General features: G+C 37.0%; 2 protein-coding genes across 2 annotated transcripts; both read right to left on the reverse strand.

The window, feature by feature from the left end:
• Positions 1-6992: 6992 nt before the first annotated feature.
• On the reverse strand, positions 6993-12122 carry tmem200b (transmembrane protein 200B). The gene is made up of 2 exons (XM_056741407.1): positions 11820-12122; positions 6993-9278 (listed from the first exon to the last, which is right to left on the reverse strand). The coding sequence occupies exon 2, from the start codon at positions 9248-9250 to the stop codon at positions 8051-8053; it is 1200 nt and encodes a 399-aa protein (XP_056597385.1). The 5' UTR covers positions 9251-9278; positions 11820-12122; the 3' UTR covers positions 6993-8050.
• A 2329-nt stretch (positions 12123-14451) lies between these two features.
• On the reverse strand, positions 14452-20078 carry srsf4 (serine and arginine rich splicing factor 4). Its single transcript, XM_056742049.1, has 6 exons — positions 19933-20078; positions 19484-19626; positions 17971-18080; positions 17594-17802; positions 17396-17461; positions 14452-15310 (listed from the first exon to the last, which is right to left on the reverse strand). The coding sequence occupies exons 1-6, from the start codon at positions 20037-20039 to the stop codon at positions 14923-14925; spliced, it is 1023 nt and encodes a 340-aa protein (XP_056598027.1). The 5' UTR covers positions 20040-20078; the 3' UTR covers positions 14452-14922.
• Positions 20079-22774: the final 2696 nt, after the last annotated feature.

Here is a 22774-nt window from a genome sequence, read left to right on the forward strand (position 1 = left end):
CCTTGGAGTCAGCTCTGCCGGCGGCTGTTATGTGTCTGGGCTGTGCGCTGTTCATCTGCACCAGAGGCTGTGTCCGAACCCACTGAGTTTCCTGCCATGTCCAAGATGGCTGCATCCAAGCTCCCTGCCTTATCCTCGAGGGCCGTATCCGAGCATCTGCGCCTCCCTGGTTTTCAGACCAGCCTGCACCTCCCTGGCCGCCTGCCCATCCTGCGCCTCTGCTCCAGAGCCCTGGCCCTGTTCCCCTTAATGGTCCTGCCCTACGCGTAACACTGGGAGACTGCTGATTTTGCCAAATCCATAAATATAAACGTTGCTAAACAACATACATGCGCGTTAACATACAGTACTTTAACAAATACAGTATATTCTTTCCTTAAGTTTGGCATTAATGCAAATTGTTCTGGTTTATTATAATTTTATGTTCCCAGTACTGATAACGATAATTAAAAACAATAATATACCTAAATTACTTATACTTCAAATGAGTTATTGACAGTTTCTGACAATCCAATAGTCCATTTATTTAAGTTTAGTTTCATCGGGGTTCATTGCATTTAGAAAAAAATACCATGAATCTTAATACCATATACTCTCTTTAATTATTTCCCTAGTATAATTATAATAAATATTTTAAATGTGATGTATGCCAAGCTGCTTTGCAAAAAGGAAAATTGTGAAAAGCGCTATGTAAATAAAATACAATTTAATTGAATTTGTTTCACTGCACTGTATATGTAAATTTTATATTGTAAAGTACTCATACAGGGTTTATTGTAGCATCTTTAAATCACATTTTACTTTTTTATTATTTTGTCCAGATGCTCAACTTTCATCATCTCATGATGATTGCACAGACTAAAGACAAACTTGCTGATCTGTTGAGATGTGTGGCGGGTCATTTACCCCATGTTAATAAGGAAATATATTTTTGGAAGTAATTGTTTAAACTAATTTCAGAGGCAATTTGTTTCAAAACCTATACTTAAACAGCTAGACCTGAATTAATATTAAAATGAAATATTATATATTGACATAATATTAAAATAAAATGTCAGCGTCCTTTCCCTCTGGTTACAGTAAAAGGACATTCAAAGGTCATTTTGTTTATTTAAAAGGAATGTGATGCTTGAGGCTCAGCGTGTAATGATGCACAGCTCACAGTACATTATGCAGATACAGAGGTTTATCCTCCAGCACTGTCTACTCAGAGATTTACATTCTTGCAACCTTAGTTCCGCCTTTAGACCTCAGGAATGGTCGGAAGGTTTACATCATTTGCCACTGAACGTCATGGACTTCACCTTAGATATAGTTCCTATGTGCATAACCTTAAGACGCAGTAATACATAATAATTATAGAGTGAATCATAAAAAGTATAAGCTTTTAAAGAGGTTGACAGGGGCATAATTGTACAGAAATTGGGTAACATTACACCCTAAAACCAAGAGAAAAATATAAGAAATTAATTGTGCATTACAAGAAGCCCCAAGAAGCAATGGGTCACAGTGCTTTTCGTAACAGCAAAGGGGCGTTGTTGACCCCCGTTAGCTGTTATAAAACGCAAGGCTCATTGCTTTTATAAAACGGTTATTCTATATGCGTAGCAAAGCCAAGCAACACAGACGCAACAATAGTGGCACAGTGATACTTAGGCTATGTGATGTCAGGTATTTCTGTAACGGCTCAGAGCCCGGCTCAACCAATCAGAATGAAGGACCAGGACTGACGGTATTATAAAAATAGTTGTTGTTAACTTGACAGAGAACCTACAGTTTAGCCTACCATATGAAGCCTAGCTGAAAAATTATAAAGCAACAATCTAAGTTTCATCACATGATGTTTTCTGCAGTGATTATGGGATTATGAGTCCTTCATTGTCAATTCAATGTTTCCCGTTATCAAGGTGATGCTGGTGACATATTAGTTAATATAGAGTAATTGTCAATAAATATTTGTCATATGGTGCAACAATCATTGTTATTTTGTTTATTATTTAAATATTCAGGCAAACACTGAATAAGGAGCATCATTCAAGGAGTCATGCGAATTTCTGTGAGAAACAGTGTTGGGGAAGTTTCTCTGAAAACTACTAGTTACTTTAATTACATAATTACATATTCAATAGTGTAATAAGATTGCTGTACAAATGACTCTCTCCAAAAAGTATTAAGTTACTTATTACTAATTACTTTCTATATTCTATCAACCTTGATTAGTTAAGTGATTCAAGGAAAGACACAAAACACTCTTAATTCAATCAAATAAATATCATAAAGCTACATAAAGTATTCTTATTAACTGACTAAAGTATTACAAATGTGAGAAAGATGCATTAATACATTAATTTTACAGTTAGACTTTGAATGTCAATTCCACTATTGTTTACATTACACAGTATTTAGTTTATGTAATATGTAATTAAATTACAGAAAAAAATAAGAGAAATCCGTTACTTTACTTTTTTAAGGGATTCTTTTTAAATTACAGTAACTATTTACTTATGAACTAGTTACACCTAACATTGGTGAGGAACATCAAGGTCATTCTGTTGCTGTTCACCCTCACTTTTTTGTTAGTCATTCTGTCCTCTCTCTTTCTGCAGTCTTACAGTCCTGATTTGAGTAGATTTAGAGATGAGCTTCTTTCTAGCAGAAACCTCATGGGTATATAACGCTACAGTGGAGTAATATTCTTTTCATTTGCTCCGTATAGAGTGTACAAACCTTTCAATACAGATGTAAGTTTAAGCAATAGCATATGTGTCTGTAGCCACAAGCCAGTGTGATTTTTACCAGAAATGACAACAAGAATGCCCGGCGGCAGTCTTCCACTCCCATGAAGCATTATACAGTAAATTGCATAATCAAGTCTCACAATGCAATAAACGAATTTAACCATTCAAAATATATTGTATTTCCATAACAAAGAAAGATGTGATCTATTGTTATCGCAATAGCAAAATTGTCTCAATATTATCATGGTCACATGACTGTATGAAACAATAGGTCTTCCGGGTGTAACATAGAGAATTTTCGAAAAAATTATAGGTGTTACCTTTGGCAAGGTCCATGGTGCAATTATTTATTTTATAAAAGGGACTTTTAGGTCATTTGACCAATTTCTTACAATAACTCCTCCAGGCAACAGTTTTGATTCGAGGATAGAGAAAAGAAGATGCTTATGGCACGTTTCCAAGTCATTATTTGTCATTTTAAATATTGCAATGAATATACCGAGGCATTACCCGTACAGTGAGATTTTGACATTGTTGCACTTGAAACCAAACAGTTCTTGGCCACCATTGACTACCATAGTAGAAAAAAATACTTTATAAATGTAAAATATTTTGTATCATTTATTTAAGTAAATATCTGTATCATCTTTAACAGTGTACCGCTCTTTTAGCAAGAAACATTATGTTATATACAACTTCAGACACATTTTTCCTTTTTGTCTTTTCATTTCTTCCTTTGGCGTCTTCCCTCTGTGTTCTGTCCGTTTGCACCTGGATCCCATTGACTTCCTGTATACAAGCCAACGAGACTGCCTCTGGGACATGCAGCAGTAAAATACAATTACACCCAGGCCGTTTAAACAACCCTCCTTACTAACACACAACGTGAACACACATTTTATCAACCTCAAAAAGCACGATTTGACCTCAAGTGCTGTTTTACGTGAAACATGATTTAAAACTCTTATCCACTTAAAAAACATTGTAGGCTGCAGTTCACGGTCCAAAGTAAACAGGTCAAATTATGATACAATGTTTATTTTCTCAACTCGGTTTAAAATAGTTTTTTTGTGTCACATCTGGCTGTGTTTAGCACAATTTTAATGGATTGTGTTAAAGAAGGTATCAACAGGACCCTTGAAACTGTGCAACCTTTTGCTCATATTTTATTACTGTAATGCACTGCAGATGCTGGGGGTGGCTTACAGCCGTGTGCCAGATGATAATGTATGTGCACAGCACAATTCTTTGCCAGTTTATTTCCATAAATCTAAATTATTATAATAGGTCTCAAAATGGATGATTACTTAGTTTCTGACGAAGATGAGTTAGAAGACAGTGCAGCCAGAAGTTAGCATTATAAACCAAAATCTTGAGTCTGGATTTTGTATTCTAATTTTTTTTGTTTTATTTACCTTATATAATCCGGTCAATTTAAAACAACTTTATAACTTTGTACATTGAAAGGTCGCTGATTCAATCATTTTATCTTATTTTGGACTTGGACACAAACCAAAGTTGTTATTATAACAAAGAATCTGGCAGACAAGGCAAAAACGTCACATTATGTAACGCGTTAAAGGGATACTATACTAGAATATAAAAATTTCCCCATGTTTTACTCACCCTCAAGACATCCTACTGAATATGATTTTCTTCTAGAAGAATAATGCAGTCGGAGTTATAATACCACATATCATTTTACACCCAAGTGGTATGGGTCTTCTGATGTAAGCTTTCATATAGCTCAGTGGTTAGAGCTTGCTACTTACAACGGCAAGGTCATGGGTGTTTGATCCCAGGGATTGCACATACTCGTATACAAATGTATGGAATAATGCAGTGTAAGTTGCGTTGGATAAAAGCCTCTGCCAAATGCTTAAATGTAAATGATCTGAAGCGAATCGATGCGTTTGTTTAAAGGAGTCATATGACAGGGCGAAAACAAATGTTATGGTTTGTTTTAGATGTAATGTAATGTCTAAACACGATTTAAGGTTAAAAAACGCTGTATTTTGCACACACCGTGCATGTTTGTATCTCCTCTTTGCCCCGCCTCTCTGAAACGTGCTGATTTTTTACATAGCTCATCGCTCTGAGAAGCGAGGCGTGCTATGATTGGCCAGTTAACCAGTGCGTAACTTCGAATGACAGGAGGGTAATAACATTAAAATAAATGTCATTTTCGGTTGAACTTTCTCTTTCAGTTTAAATTATAACCACAACAATATAACTACTTTTACAGTATAATAAAAAGCTCCAACTGTAAACGTTAACTGGATAAGCCAATCCAGTGCGCAAATTAAAAATAATAACATTTCTGAAGACACCACCCTGCTCATTGGACGACATTTTTTATGTTAATAACATGAAGTCCTACTCATTGTTAACAACCCAACATAAGTCACATTTCTGTACCTTCAACCGCCTAGCCCTATAGCCAAGTATAGAGGTGTTTAAAACATTATATTTCTACACAAAACAGTTCTGTCAAACCTCTCTTCTGCTTCATCACCACCTTCACAACACTCTTCCTCTTTGAATTTTTGCAAAATGAGGCTTGATCCTGCCTGCTAGCTTTACAAGCTGTTAGAATCGCAGAAGCCATCTTATAAATGACCAATTAAATCCCGGGAGCCTGCATACCTGCCCGGAAGGAGCCATAAAATCTAATAAGGGGGAAAAGTTGGCCCCTGACAAAAATACTGCTGAGGTTAAAATTACAGCAGGGAATTTCTCCATCCCTCTTTCCTTCCTCGTTCTCCCACTACCTTTCATCAAACATCTACTATTAGTAATACCCAAGGTACTAACGTTTAGATTCTCCTATTTTACTTTTTTTTATCAAACTATGATAAAAGGTACAAGCACATTCAGCGAGAGAGGACACTTTATAAAGGCAGAGATTATAACATTCTGATATATAACTTGAAAAAGAAAGGTTAGACATATTATTTAAAACATATTACTCAAACAAATGCACAATTGTAACACTAACCATTTAATCTCATGTTCAGAACCTTTCCTTGCTTCCACTGAAGATAGATGTTCTTTGAAAATTTCACTATAACAACACACTCTAATGAAACATTTGTAATTAAAAATATATTAGATTAAAAATAGCAGCATTTATCTAGTGGCCTCGGACTTTTGGACCTCACAGTACATGTTTGCCAGCATATAAACCTGTGGCCTTTGCATTGTTATAGATTGAGCTTTAATAATTTGTTTTTATAATTAATACATTTTTATTTCATAAGAAATAATGTTAAAGTTGCAACATTTGTAACTCAACAGTTGTAAACTCCTAAACTAGGGGTGGTTTGCCCGACAGGGTTGAAGTCTAGTCTCAGACTAACTTAAATGTTAGAGGTGTCTCGAAAACAATTTACACTGGCATATTCTAAAATATATCAGTGTGATTTTTAGTCTCAAGACCCACACAGTTATGCTTTTAGTAAAGTATGTTTTTATAAATGACTTAAATATCCTAATTTTATTGAGGCCTATTCCTAATTTAAATTAATCCCTGTCTGGGAAACCGCCCCTTAAAGATTTAAACTAATAGTTCTGATTAGCAGGAATATTACTAGATATACTAGATGAACATAATGCAATTCACTATGCTTTTTTAGGTTTAAATATTTAAATAATGAATACGAAGTTTACTCGCCAAAATAGATAGGACATAAAATTCTGAAATTCTACAAGAGCCCATAAATAAGTACAGAAAAAGTAAAAAATTATGTAAACAATAGTACTGTAATAAGTATGAGAAAGCACCTCTATTCACGCCAAAAAGCAAACCTCTATATTCCACAGCTTACCCGTCATTGCACAATCAAGCTTTTACTTCCATTGTGCTTAAAGCAGTAAATCAGCTAACATCTGTAAATCTTTGGAAGATCTCCTCTTACAAGAGCACAGCTGAGGTGTCGCAGTATAACATCTATTTGCACCAGACACAACAAGTGTAGTCTGACATTTGCTTTTGCAGTTTTAAGTTAGTTTACCTTAATTCATTAAGTAGTGCCTTTTACAATAGGCAAAAAAATAGAACTAGGGTAAACAATTTTATAAGAGTATAAAAGTTAAACAGGTAGAGTTTATTTGATCAAGTTTTATTACTATTAAGTCATAGAAGGCAAATGATTAATTGGAGATTTTGCCCCAAGGAATCTTAATATCTCGACTGACAGCAAAGGGATTTTACCACCAAAGAAAAAATCATGGACAGTGAACAAACATATGCAGTTGATTTGGTTTTGCCTTTTATTTGCAACACAGGCATGTCAAATGTGTAAAGGGTCTGACATAAATACTCATAGGTCGGTCAGATTCTGGATATTGCTCAGTATACATTAACACATGGCATACAACACAGCATTCACAAACAGGCTAAACAAACAAAATAGAGATGGAGATTGTTTTGTAAACAAACAAAAAAGTGAAGTCACACATTCTCACTGCAAATAGGAGGGGCTCGGTCGGGCTCCAGCCTTTAAAGGGAAAGCAATTATGTACCCGCATTAGTGCATGCAAAGACACTGATCACCTTCAAAAATGAAGTCAAGAGAGCAGTGTGCCCTCGTTATTTAATCTTCTGTTATATCGCCGTAAGGCTTAGATGAAGAAGAGGAGAGCAAATGCTCTGGCAAAGATTTACGAACAATGTGCAAAGGAAGAACCAGATAAAGTGTGTATTATTGGTCAAATAACCAGCACTCATTAATACTAACACATTAGTACAAATCTCAAGATCATGGCATCATGCTTCCGCCCAACCTAACTTCATAAGTCTCTTCTATCTATTTACTGACAATATCTTTATTGTACCTTTATTTGTGATGCTTGAAATGTTGCTTACTGTGTCTTGGAAACAAGTAGTGCTTTAGAAGAGTTATAAACCATCTCTTGCCGTTGCCCATTTAGACACAGGTTAAGGGATTCATGCGGTGTAGCGGTTATCATGTCTTGAACATACCTCCACCCCTACGTTCCTTCATTACGTATGTTAATATATCCATACCAGGGCAGTACGTACCATGTTTTTTTGACCTTTCAAGTGACATTTGCATCTGCCACATATCTCCGAACAAACTAGTTATGAAACTAGTCAAGTGAGACAACTGGCTAGGTCTTGTAGATCTATTAGCCTCAAGGGATTCCGGAAACTGTGCAAAGACATCCACAAAAATGTGTGCTCATTTCTGCTTTTGGTTATTCCAGGTGTACATAACCTTGTGAGGCTTTTCCGTATGACTGTGAGATTTGCCAATCCAGTAACCCTGATGTAATCATTAAACCTTGCCTCACTGGAAGGGACCCGAGCCATAGCTTGTGTTTAGCTGTAAGCATTGCTGCTCAAGCTGGTCCAGTAACCTGTCCACAGAGTCCTCTTTGTTCTCCAGCTTGAGGTACCTCCTGACGTTTCCGAGGTCTAGTCGGGGCCAGCTGCTGTTTCTTTGCTCTTCCACAGGTATCAATTCAAGGTCAACCCCAACAATATTCACACACACCTCCGAGCTGGATTTGCTTGGAAGCAATCTGTGATGATCCAAGGAGGTCATGGACTTGTCCTCTTGACGCACAACATCGCTGGGCAGTATCTGTTGTCTAGTCTTGTGGCTCATGCTGTAGGACCGCCTGGGTGGGATGGAGAAGAGCTCATAGTCCCAGCCACCTAGTGTGGACATCGAGGATGCGGTCAGACAGTTGCTGAGTCCAAAATGACTTTCCAGCTGCAGATCCAGTGCAGACGTGGTCCCCTGCTCCTTGTCACAAAAGATCACTTTGCTGTTGTTGCAGGAGTTGGATGAATGAATAGAAGAGGTGGAAGAAGAGTCCTGATGATGGAGAACCTCAGTGTGCTTAGTTTCTTTCTGCTGTATGCTGTCCTCCTCATCCATGCTCTTGACTTGGAGTAGCGGCTCTGAGCTGGATAATTCCTGCAGGCAGAGAATGTTCAGGTGGGCTGCAGGTAAACTACTGACCCACTGGTAGTGCCTGGCAAGAGAGTTGACCTGTAAAAGGTCTGCTGAAGGAACGGCTGCAGAAACAGAGCATATCACACTCCTCATCTGAGCTAGAAGCATTTGAGTTTCCCTGTCCCGATTCTCATAGAGGACCGTATTGGCACAAATAAGTATAAAGAGTCCCACTCCCATAATGACGGGACCCAGTAATTTCATCCTTTCGCTGTGAACCAAACTTGCTGGAGAAAACAGGCTTTTGGACCCTAACTCCCATCCTGCGGTGGCTGGGGACCCTTCCACTACCGTGTCCAGAGTTGTGCGATGGGACCGGTATGGCCAGTAGCCTGCCACGGCAAGTGCAGTGCCAACAATAACAACCACCCCCCCGAGCACCAGAAAGGCACCAGGCATGGAGCGGATACGCAGCTTTCCCTGTATCACACCCTCTTTCTTTCTCCTGGAGTGAAGACTGAATCGTGGCAGGCATTGACGGGAAGGTGCAGTCGACGTCCGATCGCAGGATTTTTGACTCCTCATTGCCTAGTGGTCCAGTGCACACCTCACCCTAAAGGAGGTCAGAAAAGGGAAGGACAAAAAGGTCAAGGACAGGACTCATGGTCACATGCATTCAGTAACTTATTCAAGTCAAGAAGCTTAAATAAAAAGGATTCATTTTTTTAAATGTTTATGTTGTAAAATAGTTTGTTTTTATATTTTTATTGAATGCTAATGCCTCAGGAGCATTTCTTTCTTTTAAGCATGCTGATTGTTATAATGGTGTCTATTAATATTTCATCTATAGGGACTTGTATTGCTTTAAATAATTTAAGAAAACCGGTGGACTGTTTTCTGTTTGTTGATAAATGCTTAGACCATAGGCACCTTCAACATCTGAGAGAAAAACACAATAGGAAAAACATGTGATGGCTCCTTTATATCCAGAAAAAAAAAAACTTATTACAAAGTAATGTATTCAAGTTGAGTAAAGAGAAAAAAAAATCCCTTTTGAAACTATAAAAATTGATGAGAAATATCTCAGAAACCTAGAGAAAGATTCTACGGCGGTACTTTCCTGTGGTTAGAGCATGGCACTAGCAATGCCAAGGTCATGGGTTTCGATCCCAGGAGATTGCACATAGTCAGAAACTAAATGTATAATACAATGCAATGTAAGTCGCTTTGGATAAAGTGTCTACCAAAAGCATAATAAAATTTTACATATTACATAATAAAAATGTAAATGATGGTTTTGAGTCATTGCATATTTTGTTAAAGCGATACTCCGCCCTCAAGTTGTTCCAAACCTTTATAAATGTCTTTGTTTTGTTGAACACAAGGAAAGATATTTAGAAAAATGTTAGCAACTGACATTTCTGGGACCTCATTGACTACCATACTTAGGAAATATGATAGTATCATTTTGTTTTTGTTCTGTTGAACACATTAAAAGATATTTTTAAGAATAAGGGAAGCAAACTGTTCTAGGGCATCTTTGATTTTGACATTTTACACAGATTTGGAACAACGTTGGGGGGAATTCATGAAGGAATTTTAATTTTGGGGTGGAGTTTCCCTTTAATAAACTATTACATAATTACCCAGCTGAGCCAGTAACCCTTAAAAGTCCAGATATCAAACAGCACATGGTTAGCTGATTTTGGGTCATTTAAGACAGCCTCTGTACATTGCTAGCATTTATTTGTAAAAACAGGTGGTCAGGGAAAGCTGGTGATTTTTCCAGATCGTAGGCAATGTATTTGAGACCAAGCCAAAAAAGTAAATAAATCACTAAAAGCATCTAAGTGTATGCCAGTGGAGGAGGAATAAGAACGAAAGGTTAGATGAGAAATGACTATATGTGGCCAGTTTACACTGGAACAACAAAAGCTCTATTGGAAAGGGCTTCTAAACAACTCTGAAAATGTCATTTACAATCCTTCTGACTTGCTTGGTTTGTTTAAACTCACGGGAAATGCTTTGGATGTTCATCTAGAGAGGAACTTGTAAGCAAGAAGTCAGTTTTTAAATCTACGAAGAAATGCGGCCAGATGTAAACACTAAGGTTGTGGCCAGATTTTGTTATTAATAATATGGAGTTTGCCATCAACTGCCTGTTTAAACAAACCTGTAAATGAATGAATTCCAATACAGCAATGGTAAATGCCAACTCTTAAAATCTTTAAGTAAGATCCACATAGAAAAAAACGATGTATAGTGCCATGCATCTTGCATATGTTTGGACTAGTTCATCAAAAGACCGGACTGATGAAATCCAGACCTCTTTTTCCATTACCAGGTTCAGCTTAACTTTTAATGGCTGTTTGCTATAGTTGCCAAATGGGTGAAATTAATTATACAGTATAAATCAGCATAAAGTAGAAACAGCAGCTGTAGATCGATCTTTGAATCCAAATTGCACTCGATCACGGTGTTCAGATCAGACCGGTTTTGATCACCCAAAAGACCATCTTTTAAAACAATACCCTTTCAGTAAAGTAAGAATAAATGTTATGTTTACTGTTTGCAGTGTGACGATGCATTTATATTCTGACCTGATGATTCTTAACCCGTTATAACCGGCACCGAATAGACAATATAAAAAGTGTCTTAATCATTTCTGACCCACACTGCAGGACGCAATACGAAAATGATCATTTTTTTATGATAATATAACTAAACACATTTAAAAACTTCTCTTTTGTTCTTAAAAATGGGTCTAAATTCATTTATGCCACCTTAGCACGGCAAAATGCACAAAAATATTAATTTGAACAATGTAACGCACCTCATAAAACATATCAGCACCCATTGAAAATATTGCCAAAGAAATCCAAACTTGTTGACAACAGATCTCAATCTCAAAATGTGTCATGTAAATAAAATGACACGGCTCTACGTGTTGTAGACTACATGTAGCATTTCCGTTCAAACTTGTGGTTGGACATTTATAAATGACAATAAAAATCTATCGACCTTTAATAAGGTCAAGTCAGCAGCTGCGTTATTAAAGCCGCAATGATTTTGACGCGTTGGCATTCCCGGTTACATAAAAAACCGTATGACCCGCTTCTGAGGGCAACGACAGTCTGGAATGGGTTTTACTTGCCTTTGTTACAATGTATCACGTTTACGTTCCAGGAATCTGCCGCGCTTGACACACATGTTCGAGATGTTCTTCATCCAATGTGAAGTTTCGCGGTTCTCCATCAATCCATACGCGTGAGAAGTGCTGCACGCCTCCCATGACAGCTCTTCCTCTCCAAAAGATGAGGGCGAGTGGTTAAAAGAATGGACTTTATAACGGCAGAAAAGAGGAATTTCGCCCCATCATCAGTAGTCTCTGTCTGCTCGTTCAACACTGTCCACATTTCTTGTGCTCCTCTGTTGAAGTGTTGAGGAGAGCGCCTCCTTCGTCGTCTCTTTATCTGAGGTTCAGTGGACTTCGCGAGCCTAATATACAGTACATACATTCAACAGGCTAGCGTTGTTTTCTTTTTGAAGGAGTTCTTTCAATACATTTGTTGGGATAGTATAGAAAAGAGTGTTTAAAGCAACACTGAAGTTAAATATGGAAATGCAGACACATCTTTTACGCATTTGGGTAACATGCATAAATATTAAGTATGAAGATAGGCTACCCACACACACACACACACACAACATACGTTTTTGTATTCTTGAAGTCTGGCGACATCTCGTGGAAGCATGCAACATTATTTTTTTTAATGCTTAATTGTCAACAAAATGCATGCATAATGCCACATCCTACTGTGTAACAATGAACATTCCACATGCATCGACAAGGGAAAAAATAGATAGATAGAGAACATAAAGACAGTATATAAACAAGTTTACAGTTTACGAACAAATGTATACTACACATACTTCACAACATTTGAAAACTTGTGAAAACAAATGACCTTGACCACAGAGAAAGATTTTCCCCAAAACACGAAGCTTGGTGTAAAAAATGTGAAACGTTCTGAAATATTTGCTCCCAGACTGTCATGAGGTGCTTCCCAGCGTTTGCTTTGACTTTTCTTTATTGCCAAGTAGTGTGGATTTACATGGAATTCGCCATGATGTACTGGTGGATAACAGTAACAGAAAAAATATAATTAAATATGTAAGGGATAATCCACGCCTAGCCGTGCATTTCAACACAGAATATTTCATAGTTTGGAAACATTTCTAAGGTGAAAGAAGGCTGCTTTCGTGACATTTGAGATGTGACTTCCAAATGACAGGTTGCTGTCTAATAGTCTGTCTTATGCCTTGGTCTTTTTTAGTAATATGTCTGTTTTATTGGAATTTAAAAAGAGGAAATGACTAGTCTTCATCAAATGTTTTATGTCTTGGATGCACTCTGTCAATTTGGATAGGTGAAAGTAATAATCTGGTCTTGATGAGATACGGTATAAAGCGGAGTATCATCTGCAGAAAGGTGGAAACTAATTCCATGTTTTCTAAGCATGTATATGGAGAATAGCAGGGGTCCTAAAACTGATCCCTGAGGTAATCCATAATTTAATTGCGTTTGATTTGACGATTCCCAATTAAATGCACTAATTGTGCCTTTCCCTGAATACCGGTATAATTGTGCAAAAGATCAAAACGTTTGTTATGTTCTACAATATCGAACGCAACACTAAGGTCAAGCAAGACTAGGAGTGAGATGTTGCCTTTATCTGATGCTATAAACAGGTCCAGTGTTGTATATAAAATGCAAGTCAGTCCAGCCGTCATGTACTGTACTGTGGGTATTTATTGTCCAGTGCTTTTATTGCACAGGATCAAAGTCGTATGTGTCAGGGCATGACATCTGACTCACGGTCTTAGTGTCAGGATTTGTATTTATGCTGATTCTGACTGTGAGTGAACACTTGACTCTTCATTCATTCATTATGTTTGTTGTGTTTATTTAATAAGGATTTTTTGCTTTCTTTGGATTCAGTCTGAGCAACCTGACACAGTCACTTTGAGAGTCAATAAAGCAAATACAGGCAACAAAAAACACTTGCTGATCCCAGCGATTTATTGAGGTCTTCTAAAGTGAAACAATTGATATGTACAAGAAACAGATTATCTGTAATCTATTGCCTAATGCAAACCGTACTAAGTGTTCACAAAGGTCTGGAGCAAGCTGGTGGACCTTTGTGTATGATGTGGTTGAAATGTGATCGCCTGAAGTTGAGTACCATTGCACTTAATAATATAGGAGAAATCATCTTACCCTCCATAGGCAGAGAGGGCATCACAGCCAGCAAGGTCCTGAGTGAGTGCAATGCAGCCAATGAACCTCCTGAGCTGTCCTGGGCCACACCACATCCTCTCATGATCACAACATGCATTGATTATGTCTTCTCTATGGCCCATTCCTCCAACTTCCCCGTATCAGATCATACAATTATAAATGCCACTTCACGCACCTGTTTCTGATTGGTTCATACATTAAGGAGGCTGGAGGCGTACTGACCTGACTGAAAAGTGAGGCTAAAAGCAATAAAATCGTTACTTTGTATGCCGCTATTGTTGGTAATAAATTGTTCACAGCACATGACAAATTACCAAAAATTGACCATGGAAGCCCTAAAAAACAAAAATAGTCTTCAGAACTTCTAGAAACCTTATATCTTGCAAGTTGACATAACTTCTTTTAACTGTTTGTTCATTTTTGCAAAATGTTTAACTTAGCAAAAAAGTAAATAATAATGAGCAACAAATGAACAAGACGGAAAACAAATTCTGAGGCAGTTTTTTATTATTTTTATGGAGAAATTCATAGTAAAAAGATCTAAAGGAATAACATAAAATCATCCCCATCTTAAAACTTAATTGTAATTGGGGCAACGTCTCATATATGCAATGCAAAGGTTTAGACATCTATTCTAGGATCACTTTTCCTTTTCTTGACTTAACACACATTCAAGCAACATTCTAACAAAAAATACTAAGAAGGATGCTTGAGATTAATAAAATGAAGAAGTAATTTTTCTCATTTACTTGGAAATAACCTGAATTGGGTTTAACAGAAAAGAAATGAGGAACATTCTTGATAACACTGGGACTAAAATAAATCAGCAAAACCAACAATGAATAACAAAGTATTTGACCAAATCTTTATCAATTTACGTAAAAAGAATAAAAGAAAAAACTAAAAACTGGATTTCAGAAGAGGAATGTAGGGCAAGAAAGGATAACATCTAATCTTATGACCTAGACCGTGAGCGGGATCGAGAATAAGATTTAGAATGCGAACGAGAGCGAGATTTGGATCTGGACCTCCTCTGCAGATCAGCATCTGGAGGCGTTTGTGACCTAGATCGAGAGCGGGACTTTGACCAGCATGACCCTTCAGCCCCTCTGCCTTCTTCATCACTCTGACCTTCCCGATTCTTGTTCCTAGACTCCTTGGAAAGAGACCAGTTATTCCTTGACTTTGATCGAGACCTGGAACGAGACTGAGAGTCATCCCTTTTGCTCTTTTTGTTGTGGGGGCTGCGAGCTCCACTGCTGCTCTCTTCCATCTCTCCTCTAGTGCTCCTGTCCTTTGCCTTCTTGCTGACAGACCTGCTGCGTGATCGAGAGCCTGAATGTCTGAAAAGGATGGAAAACAGTTTTTAAAAACCATCAAATCAATAGACAAATGGGGAAAGGCAGATATTTCTGAAAAAATAGAAATAGCGTATTTCTTACCAAATATACCTAACAATAGCGCACATATTGGCAAGCATATCATGTGACTCTGTGTGGAGCCTCGGTCCAGAGAACCGAGCTGGGTTCTAAGCAGTTATAAACCGCATAAGGCTCGATTCACATATCTCGTTAAAAAAAAACGTGTGGAAAACTCATGCCGCGACTCTTTCTCTCTTCACTACGACAAGTTTGTGAAGTTTGTTTTTCTCAAAACATAATTTCCCTTTCACACACAAGCCTGAGGGATTTAAAACAAAATGTGAAACATGTTGAGTTCTCACAATCCCTTACTAAAATGTATTTTTTGTGATACAAGTGTAGTAACCATGTTTATTTGGTTCATTGATTACTTGGGGCAAAACCATGGTTTTACTAAAGTTACCATCGTTTACTACGGTTTTTACAAAAAAACATGGTTATCAAAACTACAGTAACCATGTTTTTTTTGGATTTAACAGTAGTAAAAACATGGTAAAATTCATAAGGGATTACAATTTGGAAATAAAGATAAAGCTTACTTTCTGTAACACTGAATTTTTTTTTAAATCATTTTAACTTCGTCCCTTTCCAGATGTATAACACAACCTGTCTCTACACAGCTGTAATGACAAACACGTGAGGAAAGTGATATAGTTAATTGTGTTAATGCTCTAATAAGTATAATAAAATACCACAAAATGCAGGCACTAATATTTAATGAAATGTATAGATTTATAATTTCTTTTAAAATTCTTACATAACAAACGTTACATTGTTGATGTTTTGTGTAATCTGTCATTGACTTTGGCCTGAGATCTCGATACTTTTAAAACCTTTTCTCCAGCAGATGGCACCAGCTGGTGGTGTTTCGAACACTTCGAAAACCTGAATAATTTTGGGAAGTGATTGGTTCAATTGATTCAAAGCTTTGTTTCTGCCATCACTAACATAAGTATCATTGTGCCTCTGTTGCGTGGCCTTGCTACGCATATGGAATCGGTTTATAAAAGCAATAAGCCCCAGGACGCAGTGGGCTACAGTACATTTTATAACAGCTAAGTTTGTTTTAGGCACCATGCAATGTACATTTTTTATTAACGCCCCTTAGCTGTTATAAGATGCTCTGTAATTATTCAATTAGCTTTTTATAGACCTTTTACATATATAAAATTTATTAAACGCATATGTATACAAACGATACATACATGTCAATTTCTGTAATCTAAATTTAATTAATTTACCTTTAACACATTTAAGCATTAGAGAGATATATTAAAAGTATACAAGTCGGTGCCAGTGGACTGTGCGCTGCCCAAGTCCCAGCTCGTGGTCCTTTCCGGCTCATGTTCCCCTCTCTCACATCCCATAATTCCCTCTCTCACTCTCCACTGTCCTATCTATATAAAAATGCAAAGGACCAAAAAAACTATACAATTATACTAAGATGACTGTTCAGTGAACTTATGTGTCTCAGAATCAGTAGGATCCATTGTTGAGATTTGTGGGGCCGGCATGCCATACTGATTGTAGTTCCCCTATACACCTGTTCAAATTCTATTGTGACCTTTCTTGGCTCAATAAGATCATAATATTAACAGTTTTTGCTCACAAACGTATCGTTTTGCTTTAGGAGACATTTATTAATCTGCTGGAGTCGTTTGGAGTATTTTTATGATGAAGCTTCACAAACACAGTCACTCTTTAATGGCATAATAAAGCTGTAGGAAGAGTCGGGATGTTATATATTACTACGATTGTGTTCAGCGGAAGAATAGATTATATGTTCACCAGGCTGGCATGAATAGTTATTAACTTATTGGATATATTTGATCTTTTGGAGAGCTATTCCTTTAAAAAGTACATGGAACAACATCCCATATACTATTCTGATTTAAAATGTTACCTTAACTACACTGTTGTAGTTTCCCCAAAACATTGTCGTTTCACATCAAACTTAGTGTGTATTAAGGACCTAAGTCTTTAACCACGTATGTTTTAGTTGCCTACCTTGAGCGACCGCTGGTTCGACTGTGACTTCTGCTCTTGCGAGACCTCCTGCTCCTAGAGCGAGACCTGAGAGATGTGTGAATGAAGCCAGATACTTTAGAGTTTTGTAGAGATCATGTGTACAAAGTTAGCTTACTTAACCACAATTACCCAACATCAGAATACTACGAGTAATATTTATCTACTGCCTATTTTCACCTGGAGCTGCTGCGGGAGAAGGACCGTCTGCGTCTGGCACCAGGACGGTCCTCAATGAGACGAATCTTTCTTCCATTGACCTCGGTGCCGTCAAGTTTTTCAAGGGCCCTTTTCATGTCTGAGTACTGCCTGAATTCTATGACGCCCTCGTTCTTGCGGCCGTTATTAGCATCAGCATACGTCACTTCACCAGCCTGTCGCATGTAGTCCTTGTATGAAACAGTGACATGTTAGTCTCATGGCACAGAATTATCTTTTATAGCAAGTTACTAAAATTCCTGTGCTGACACACGAAAGCCAATATAAATTGTTTACATCACAGCCAAGAAGCTTGCAGGAAGCCAAACTATTTTTTTTCAGTGGTGTGTGCCCTGTACCTTCAGATCCTGCCAGCTGCAGCGGCTAGAAAGATTCTCCACTATAAGCCTGTAATCTGAGCGTGTAGGTGGGCCATGTCTGTCTCCCCCTCCACGACCAAACCGGTTACCTTCAAAGTGATGAGAATAAGATGTAAAGAGGTCTAGATAGACGATAGAAAATACAGTACTAAACACAAACTTTTAAGAAATTTTATGTGTAGACAAAAGATCAATACTTCAAAAACTCTAATATAAACAATTAGACAAATTTTATTTTAATAGATTGTCATCCATTACAAACTGTACTGTACTTTTAACAATACTTCACCAAATACCATACTTACGCTGTCCTTAAATCTAAACTGCTTTCATAGAGGAAAAGAAATTAAACCAAATAATTTAGACACCAAAAAGAGCTTAACCCACATCTTCTAAACATTTTGGCATCCTCACCACCTGGCTTAATGGGAAAAGTGGTCCTGGTTCACTTTGGCTCGCTTAATGGTCTGCCCAGGGGCCCAGTTTGGTCAAAGTGGCACAGGCATGGGAAGGGGAGACACCATGGCCAGCAAAAGGGGCAGGCTCTTTTAATAAAACATTATTCAATTAATTTCTAATCTTTATTGACAATATTTTTGATAAAAAAATTGAAATAAAAATAGTTCACTTTATTGCATTTGCAAAAACATTCTGCAAATAATCATGCAGAATTTACAGTGTTAGGATTACTTTGTTTCTTGTGCACGAAAACACAAAGATCATGGTAATTCTTCAATTAGAGGCGCTTTGACAACTTGGAAAAAGGAAACTTAACTGCTTGATTTGAAATTTCTTATCTGCAGTAAAATATGATTATTTTTGTGTCTTGAAATAAAGATCGCAGCAAACAATCAAACGTATCTGCTTTAGTATTCAAGTGCGAAGATGTGATTTTTTGTTGTATGAGGTTTCATTTTTGTACAAAAGTCTAAAAAAATGTTATTTTAAAAAATACTTTACTTTTTATACTTTATTGAGCTAAAAGTACTTTAAAAAAAATCACGGTTTCTAAATTCACTTATTTTACCCTGTCACTTATTTCTTGTATATCAGATATAAAAAAAACATTCATGGTGGTTAATTATATAGAAACGGTCTTGATTATCTTCGTACAAGCAAGGGACATGGCTAAAATGAAGAAATTCTGGCAAATTTTAAATCTGTAATAATTGAGAACTAATTAAATGTTCAAACCCATAGTAATATGGGCTATAATATCATTGTAAATCATGTTAAGGAACAAAAAAGTCCCTCTAACTGAAGTATCACCCATGAATGAAATTACTACAATGGAAACAATTCTGCTTCCTTAGTAAATGCAATTGCAGTAATGTTACACATATTTTTCAGGCTTCTCATTGCTTACACAAAGACGTGATTCAGTGTTTTTAAACTAAACATCTTTGCTGAGAAGCTTAACAAAGTTTTAACATTGTACAAAAGAACAAATGTTTAACTGAAATGTTTAATGGAGATTACATGAATATCTTACCTCTTCCATATCTGTTGCCACCATCACGCCTCTGTCCTATGGTGTGCTCCACTTTCACCCTCTTCCCACAAAGATCTTTACCATTGAGATCATACACAGCATCATCTGCATCACGAGGGTCATCAAACTCCACGAAGCCATACCTGAGGAAAGTGAGAGACGAGATGTAAAATGTGCATTTGAAAGGACAAAAAGGTACATTTGGCTTTCTAGCGATTAGAAAACCGTCCATTCCGTATATAAAATATTACTTCAGACGAATCTAAATATAAGCATTATCGCTAGTTTTCTTTTTCTTATGTTATTTCCCACTCTGTATTTCTATAATGAGTTAAATATCAGTGTATAATGAAACGTATCTTTAGCAAAGAACAAACAGTGCATCCTCAACTGCATCGGCTGAAACGTTAACGTTAAATGTAGTCTGCCTGCATGAGAATATAATTCACCCATTTTTCAGGTCCACTTCCAGTATCTTTCCATAACCTTTAAAAAACCTTTCCACGTCTTTCTCCGTGGCGCGATAGCTTAATTTTCCCACATAAATTCTAGACATTTTCTCGGTGCGTTAGCTCAGCGTGGAAAAAACACAACAATGTCGGTATTCATAATAAAAGCGTGGAAGCTCGATATGTTTTCAAATTAAAAGTCGTTTGTATTCAGGCAAAAATGTTTATAGTCAAAATTAAAGTGGTTTTGGCCCTATTCCTTCAAATCAATTGTTCTTGTTACAAATTGTAACATATTTGTAACGTTTTGATTTTATTATTTCTACCAAGACATTTTTTATTTTCGTTCTCTTTATTTTCTTACACTATTTATGCTCGCAGAGAAGCTGCATAATCTCCCAGGTCTGCCACCTATCGTGTAGGGGTGAAATAGCTGTTGAGGAACTTCTTACGCAATAATTGCAGCGTTTAATTCTATGGCTTTAGAGGTTTAGACAGACATAATGATGTTTATTAATATAATTTGTCAAATATAATAATTACTCTTAAATATTTTTTTATGCTAAAGAATACAGATATTCTCATATTCAATACATATTCTCATGCTTACCATGTTCAACTTGTTAAAAATTAGTTATTTAATGGGATGATAAGTTGTGTACCCTGGCTGTAGTTCTGTCCCACTGCCTGCCTCCAGCTGCTCGTGTTTTTTCGGAAATAATCGTACAGCTTTATCTCTCTTTTATAAATCTGATCAAACTGGATACTCTTCGAAGATATGACGCATGCAATACTACTGTATAGGTACTCAAGATTTATATGAGATTGTCAGAAACTCAGTGTGTTACCCGATCTCTAATTTTACTATAATTCAACTTTTCACGGATGCTGCGTCCCAATCCGCCTACTTATACTATGCACTAAAAGTATGTAGTGTTTTGTTATGGAAAAGTATAAAATGTTTATTGTGTGAGTAGTGCGTTCCACCCCAACCATCCTACATTACAAAACATCTCACTACATTCTGCTACATTATTAAATCGTGTACTGTATTGTAGTGCCTGAGACTGATCAGATACGCAATAACTAGTTATGTTTCTTAAATATAACAACAACACCCCTCATCCAACCAGCAAGCCATTCACCTAGGCACAGGTGCCATGATATGTAGATCATGTTTGGTGTCTATGAGGCGCATTTGCGATGTTCATGTTTGTTGTGTCATGGTAACTCTTTTCATATTAGTTTTATTAAAATAACGAAGTTTTCTTTGTGAACATCCAATCAGCTTCCACATGCAAAACACTATGTGGACAAAGATAATTAACATTCGAAGTTGCCATCTCCTGATTGGGTCAGTCACATCTTTAGGATGTGACATCCTTACAGTTTAAAGAGACCACCAGAAGAGTCTCTTCGCTTCGCAGGGGTTCGTTCTTTCTCTCCAATCTCTTCTTGTGTTTTGCTTTTCTTTTTGTTTGTGATCTGTCCTTGCCAGATCTACAAGAGAAGAACTATCTCTAATGGATGGACTAAGAGAATACTTCACCTTTGACCCCTAAGTTTGTGCTAGGCTTCGGCTTGTCATCCAGATACAGTTCCTCTGCATAAAACTGGTTCTCTCTGATCACTTCCAGTCAATATAAACTGGAGCCTCAACAAACTACATCAGGACACTTTCTTTCTTTTGATGGGCAACACATGCAAGTATCATACTTAGTCTTATTAATGGATGCATAGAGCATTAATTTTACTGCCATAAATCCATGCTCTTTTCTTCTCTCTGCTTCAACTTCAACCTTCTTGCTAAACTGTATGTGAGTGTATGTTGGATTAGTTTGTGTCTCGTCTATAAAGTCCTGTTTTTTGTACTTCATGCTCATAATCCGGAGTCCCTAAACATGCAGATTCTTGCTAGATGCTCGTAAAAGTGATTTCCCCACATCATGAATTTTGATCCAGATAATTAAAATTGATCATAATCAATTGAATTCATTCCAATTTGGGCTGATTATTTCCCTTAAAAAGGGTGGTGGAGAATATATTAATTATAACTGTGATCAAAGCTCATGATAATTCTTGCACATTTGGTGAAGAATAGTGTTTAAATAATACTGTTCCTCATTGAATCCCCTACAGTATGTATATATTACATTATATTATATATTGCTTAAACTTTGAAATGAGTGGAATAGAAATATGCATTCAAGCTAAATATTTCAACTTATGTTGAGCAACATAATTACAACATTGAAGAATTGAAAATAGTTCCAAATAGTAGTTTAGTTTATATTACATCTTTAATTAGCATCACAAACTAGTGATCCTTCACTTAATCCTCTTTGTACCAAGCGAGACAGAAGGCCGCTAGTGATAGTTTAGTGATATTTGACTAAATTGGCCCCTAACAAAAATGTTTGTGATAAAAGTCCAAAGGTGTAACCGGTTACACTATTTGACATTTTAATTTAAAATCTTATATGACTGCCCTGCGATGGGTTGGCACTCCATCCAGGGTGTATCCTGCCTTGATGCCCGATGACTCCTGAGATAGGCACAGGCTCCCCGTGACCCGAGGTAGTTCGGATAAGCGGTATAAAATGGAATGGAATCTTATATGACAGGCAACAATTGACACCTATATGGCCTTGATGGGAATAATCCTTAGCCCAGAGACATCCACATGTGAGAATACATTTCGTGTCTACAATGCGAGCCGAGTCATTTTCTATATTTTTCCAAGAGCTTGGGCTGTGGTGGCATCTGCCGTTGCTAAGCGACCATGAGCCGCGTTTGCCCTGAAGATGAGAAGGTTCAGGCAAAGGATAAAGGGATATTCAGA

This window comes from Triplophysa dalaica, chromosome 25, assembly GCF_015846415.1.
Source record: "Triplophysa dalaica isolate WHDGS20190420 chromosome 25, ASM1584641v1, whole genome shotgun sequence".
Classification (NCBI taxonomy): Eukaryota; Metazoa; Chordata; class Actinopteri; order Cypriniformes; family Nemacheilidae; genus Triplophysa; species Triplophysa dalaica.